Source organism: Nipponia nippon, unplaced genomic scaffold (genome assembly GCF_047370975.1).
Source record: "Nipponia nippon isolate SJK-2023a ecotype South Korea unplaced genomic scaffold, ASM4737097v1 scaffold_33, whole genome shotgun sequence".
NCBI classification, from domain to species: domain Eukaryota; kingdom Metazoa; phylum Chordata; class Aves; order Pelecaniformes; family Threskiornithidae; genus Nipponia; species Nipponia nippon.
In genome coordinates this window covers 2,518,333-2,524,923 of record NW_028262351.1, presented here as the reverse complement: position 1 = coordinate 2,524,923, position 6,591 = coordinate 2,518,333, and the positions used below count along the sequence as shown (strand labels likewise).

Here is a 6,591-nt window from a genome sequence, read left to right as displayed (position 1 = left end):
AAAAGGTTTAGCAAGGACTGACACATTGTGGGGTTTCTATGCATGAAAATAAAATCTGCAGCTTTCTAAAAGACAGCCATTCCTAGTGTCTGTGAAAACCAGTGTTCCCTCTAAGCTCAAGTTCTCCTCAGAGACCATTCATGAGCTTCAAAATATCCACGTTTGGCATTATCTTCAATTAATTAACCAAGCTCTCTTAGCTATGCTAGACTTCAAGAACGAACACGTGCAAATAACATTTTCTCAAGAAATTCCACAGCAGAAACAAGAAAATGAAAACTTGTTAGAGGAAGTACTACATTTCTGAAATATTACTTATTTGAAGGGCTCACAGTTCAACACTAGTATACATATACAGACACACACACTCATGGGATCCACAGACAGAGAAAGTTAACTAATAAATGGTTCCTGTCTACTAAGTATGAGCATCAGTGCAGAAATGCTAGGCTTTATCCACTAGCTTTCAGCCATGAGATCTTTAAATTCAGTGCACCAATGAGGAAGTTCAGCCACACACAAAATAGGGATAAACTCCAATGCATTGTGAGAGGTGGTGTAACTACTTTTCTTCTTCTGAAGCTCATGCTATGGAATTAGAATATCAGAATTATAAAGGTTTTGTGATTCATGTCTCTGCAACATAAATGCTATATTTAGGAGATGCAGAATTATCCAAGATGGTTTTCTGTGCTAACAGGAAGTGCTTCATACTCTCCCTCCAAAGAAGGGAGGACCATTTGTTTAAGGGACGGAAGAAGATCCCATTCTTAATGGTTTTAACTAGAGAACCCAACAAATCACCAGTGTCATTACAGGAGAAGAGAGGTGCTGACCTCTACAGTAATAGGAAGGACAGAAAAATAAACAAGTTAATATATTAACAAAATTTTGTTAAGTCAAGCAGGAGCACTGGGTATATGTACATGTGTATAATACATAATTACTCAGATAAATGCATAAATATTGAAATACATAAAAATAAAGTTCTTTCTATTCAGGGACATTATAAAACATTTCACCAACTGAAAAACAAATAGATACAAAGAATACTACATCCAACATACATGAAAACAGTAACACAATATATACAGTCTGGTGGGTATCCCAAGACAAAGCATCCCTTCATATACATGGTATATACATATATACTCCTCTCTACTCAATATATTATGACAATATATATTTTAAAACTTTGTTATAGACAATCCCCCCCCTACAAAAACACAGCAAGGATCAAGCACACAAGACCAGGACTGACAAAGAATTTGCTACCCTTGCCCACACCACCACCACTTTTATTGCTGGGAAAGATATGCCAGTGCTCTTTTCTGGGGTGCAATGCCTCCACATCCTTCAAGGCACTGTGAGCAGCAGCTGTGAAGTTAACATCACCGGTTGTGAGTAGGTCAAACACACATGAGTAAAAATAGATGTCCTTCACCAGTATCTTCTCATGGCATTTGGTGGTGGCAGTTTCCAGTGTGTACACTGACCAGGGATGAGTAGCACCTGCCTGGGGGAGTAACTGGCCCATCACAGACAATGGCAAGTGGCCGCTATCATCAATACGTTCACTTGAAGGGCAACCATTCACACACAGCTGCAGATCCTGACTCTCCTCGTAGGCCATAGCCAACTCTTGAGGCATGCGAATGGCCAGCGTTAAGTAGTGTCCAAGTTGGCGTATATACAATGTGGTTCCAATGTACCTGGCATGCATTTCAATGTATTTGCCACCAACTTTTTCCACAATTTGCAAGCTCTTGGTGTTCCCATTGCTTCCACTTGTTGTGCCATCCACAAAAGCTGCAGGTAAGTCATCAGTCACTGCTTGATATACTTTCTGATCTGTACAATCTCGGTATGATTTAAAGATAATAGTTATCTGGGGGTGGGGAAGAGAAAAAAAGAAAAGTTAGTGATCATGGAAAAAAAAAACCCTCTCTTACTGGAAGAGTTGCCAGGATTAGCTGTGTTAGAGTACTGTAAAAGCATTGATATGTTTAGTCACAACCATCAATACAACAACCAGTGAGACAAGAGATGCATTACCAGAACAACTAGTCAAATTACTGGTTACAGCTCCTGGATCCATTTGTCCTAGGAATTGGGAGATTTGACACTTCCAATCCACTGCTACTAGAGAATGTGCCCATGGAGAAACAAAACTAGACTGAAAAATACCCCAAAACATGCCTTTGAAGGGTGACTTCCAACATAGAAACCAGATGCATAAACCAATTACTTGTTCTTTTAAGATTACAACTGGCCTTTTAAACCTTTACACTTATTGAATAAGCCACAATAGAAACAGTAGGTCCTCCGATCCTCTGGAAATAGTTAGGCTATTTGGAAGACTGGGTTTGAGGTGTCTAGTGACTTTTTCCAAAATAAAATGTATAATGAAGAGTTGCATATAAATATTAGAAACAGAGATGCTTCTTCCTTTCCAGTTTCAGAGGGGAGGAAATTGTAACTTCTTGAAAAGGTCAAAGGGTATTTTGCACTGGAAATAGGGCTTCTAATCATCGCTTTTATCCTTGACTGACTAAATCAAGACTACTTAGTCTATTATTTAAGCTGTCTGATATAAGATTCAGAGTACTCCAAAGCACATTAGAAGATACTTTCAAACTAACACGACAATTTTCCTTAAAATCTACTTACTAGCAACTCCACGTGTTTTAATTTCAGTTAACCAGCACACTTCTGCACAACAGCTTTTGTTTCTTGCCCCTCTGCTTTGAAATAAGAGCTACAGGTTTAATAGCTGAATTACAGACAATCTGAATAAAACCTTGACCCTTATTAGCCCCACCTCTCCATACCAGTTGCAAAAGACAAGTCTTTCCTTCTAGCACCTCTTCCTTCTCCCATCCCAACAACTCCTCCAAATATGCAGGCATACACTAAACTACATTATTTTTTAATGTTTGGTTTGCACCAGTTAGTTCATACTGTCAGTCTTTCTGTCTCTCTCACATACACATACAGAAAGTACTTGCTATTTTAATTCCACATGTTCCTACTGGTGCTGTGTGGCATGAATTTTCCAATGGTTTTTCTTTGCTTTAATCAGTTACATAGCTAGCTTGAGACCAGATATAGTCAAGCATTCCGGTAAACTCCTATCTGTGGGCCACAGCTATGCTTGAAGGTCTCTGCCCCAAATCCAGACAACATTCAAGTATTTTTCCTTCAGAAGTTCAGTACCTTTCTTGCTGTAAAGACGATCTCACATCACTATGCTTCATTAAGTACTGAACCCAGAGAGAAGATATCTGAACTGATATCTATCAGTTATATCACTATCACTGATATCAGTGATATCACTATCTGGACTGAACCCAGAGAGAAGATATCTGAAATCTGTCAAGTGACTGCTATGTTCTGCACGTAATCCAGGGCCTCACATTCAGTAAATCGGGTCTTATATTCTATATAACACAGTTTTGATGAAACAGATTTCTATCTCAGCCTGCTTCGATACAGAAGCGTTCCTACTTCCTCGAGAACATTTGTGTTTGCTCTGCAAGGGAAGTCATTTACATTCCAACAGAAGTCAAGGTCTGCAAATCTGCTCAGCACCTGAACAAGCCTGCAGTTGACAATACAGATGGTTTTAATGAGACACAGTACTGGCTACTTGATATAACAGTTAAGTAAGGGACCTGACAAGACTTAACAGGAAGCAATAAGAGCAACCACCAAGCTCTTCTCTCCAGAATTCCTTTCTCTGAAAAAAGGAAATACATGCAGTTTCAGAGACAAAGAGGGAGAACAGAGACCTTCACTCTAGGCAAGATCTGCAATAGTGTTGCACATTGAATGAGGGCTGAATGACTATTAAGTGAATGAAGGCCTCTATGTACCTTGCAAGGATGCTCCCAACAGGGAATCAGAGAGACCATTAAGACTTGCCAAGGTCACAGATCTATGTTTAAACATTATGGGTCAAGACATTAAGTTTGGATGTTGCATTTTCTGTCCTGTCACCCCTATCTAATCCACAGGCCAGACCAGTAAAACCAGAGATCGGATCTGCTCCTACCTCAGTCCAACACCCTAGTAGTGACAGATACTTAACATTTCATTGAAAAGGGAGATAAAGCAAATTTTGCTGCAGAGCTTTCTCTGTTTAAATTTTCAAGGCAACCATTTTCACTATGGAATGCTTTTTACCCTTACAAACAAATTTATTGTGTGTTATATGCATACACGTACATATAGTACATTCTCTAGATGATATAGTAGATTCAGACTAGATATAAGGAAGAAATTTTTCACAATGAGAGTGGTGAAACACTGGAACGGGTTGCCCAGAGAGGTGGTAGATGCCCCATCCTTGGAAACATTCAAGGACAGGCTAGATGGGGCTCTGAGCAACCTGATCTAGTTGAAGATGTCCCTGCCAATTGCAGGGGGGGGTGGACTAGATGATTTTTAAAGGTCCCTTCCATCCCAAAGCATTCTATGATTCTATAATTTGGCTGGATTGTAAAAACACCCACACAGCTGCTTACATGTCACTGTTTACATACTAGAAACTAGCTACCCTTTCTAAACCTAGGAAAGAAAAACCCAAATACCAGAACACCTTCAGACAAAGAAAAAGCTGTTTTAAAAATATCAGTGTCTGAGCTTTGTACTCTGGGCACATACAAAGCACTTAAATTATTTCAAATGAGGAAGCCTAAAGGACCAAAATAAGGCTGTTGCAGAGACTTAACTCAGGGTATACTATACAAATCTCAGTTACATTAAGGTTACTAAAGAAAAAACAAAACCCAACAAAACCCACACATTCAAGCTGCACTTAAACATTTCATTTTGGACCAAATCTTTCCATTCCTACAGAGAGAGATGCCAATAGCATCATCCTCACTGAGTCTGCCAAGCATAAAGATTATTACTCCCCCTTTCAAAGATGGTGTTATTGAACACGTAACTTCTGAAGCTGCCCAAGTGAAGTTTCTAGAAGACTGAGGAGGGAGAGGGTAACCAGCAGTCCTGCGAAGGAGCGATGGACAGGATTGCTGAGCAAAGGGCATGGGGTGGTGTGATGGGAAGGGATCACAAAGTCAACAAAAAGGGTCACCTCCAGCACCTGCATGTAAGAAAGGAAGTGCCTACAAGGCACCATTATGGAGAAATCCCCCAAATCCTCTCCAGGAACTCAACATGCTGGGGTGCCTCTCTGAAGTGCCTGTAGCATAGGGAATAAACATGAGTTAAGAGATCCACGTGCAGTTGCAGGGCTATGATCTTGTTGGGATCACAGAGACGTGGTGGGATGGCTCCCATGACTGGAGTGTTGCAATGGAGGGATACAGGCTCTTTAGGAAGGACAGGAAGGGAAGACAAGGAGCGGGAGTTGCCCTTCATGTGAGAGAGCAGCTGGAATGCATGGAGCCCTGCCTGGGGATGGATGAGGAGCCAACTGAGAGCTTATGGGTTAGGATTAAAGAGAGGACAGACAAAGGTGAAATTCTAGGGTGGATCTGCTATAGGCCACCCAACCAGGAAGAACAAGTGGATGAGGCCCTCTACAAACAGATAGGAACAGCCTCACGTTCACAGGCCCTGTCCCTCATGGGGGACTTCAACCACCCCGATATCCGTAAGAGGGACAACACAGCAGGGCATAAGCAATCTAGGAGGTTCCTGGAGTGCATCGACGACAATTTACTCACCCAAGTGACAGAGAAGCCAATGAGGAGAGGTGCTCTGCTGGACCTCCTACTGACCAAAAAGGAGGGGCTTGCTGGGGATATGAAGGTCAAAGGCAGCCTTGGCTGCAGTGACCATGAGATGGTGGAGTTCAGGATCCTGAATGGAAGGAGGGAGGAGGGTAAAAAGCAAGCTCACAACCCTGGACTTGAGGAGAGCTGACTCTGACCTCTTCAGGGATCTGCTTGGAAGAATTTCATGGGATAAGGCCCTGGAGGGAAGAAGGCCCAAGAAATCTGGTTAATATTTGAGGATCACCTCCTCCAAGCTCAGAAGAGTTCCACCCCAATGAGCAGGAAGTCAGGGAAAAGTGCCAGGAGGCCTGCATGGATGAACAAGGAGAGCCTGGCAAAACTCAAATACAAAAAGGAAGCATACAGAGGGTAGAAGCAAGGAGGGGTAACCTGGGAGGAATACAGAGACATTGTCCAAGCATGCAGGAATGAGGTTAGGAAAGCTAAAGCCCACATGGAATTGAATCTGTCCAGGGATGTCAAAGACAAAAAAAAGGGCTTCTACAAGTACATAGAAGACAAAAGGAAGACTAGGGAAAATGTAGGCCCATTGTTCAATGAGAAAGGGGACCTGGTGGCACAGGACATGGAAAAGGCTGAGGTACTGAATGCTGCCTTAGCCTCAGTCTTTTCTAGCAAGACCAACCTTCAGGAATCCCATGTCCCAGAGACCAGGGGGGAAAGTCTGGAGCAAGGAAGACGTACCGTTGGTGGAAGAGGATCCGGTCAGGGAGTACTTAGGCAAACTGGACATACGTAAGTCCATGGTCTCTGATGGGATGCACCCACGAGTGCTGAGGGGACTGGCAGATGTCATTGCGAGGCCACTCTATAATCTTTTATC

The 6,591-nt window shown here is 42.1% G+C and overlaps 1 protein-coding gene across 1 annotated transcript in view; it reads right to left on the bottom strand.

Moving 5' to 3' along the window:
- Positions 1 to 554: 554 nt before the first annotated feature.
- The window catches only part of LOC104008504 (repulsive guidance molecule B-like), a 44,717-nt gene continuing 38,680 nt past the window's right edge, over positions 555 to 6,591 (bottom strand). Inside the window, exon 4 of the mRNA XM_087770705.1 lies at positions 555 to 1,888. Within this exon, the coding sequence (XP_087626831.1) occupies positions 1,217 to 1,888 (672 nt within the window). The 3' untranslated portion in view covers positions 555 to 1,216. The remainder of the gene's footprint in view (positions 1,889 to 6,591) is intronic.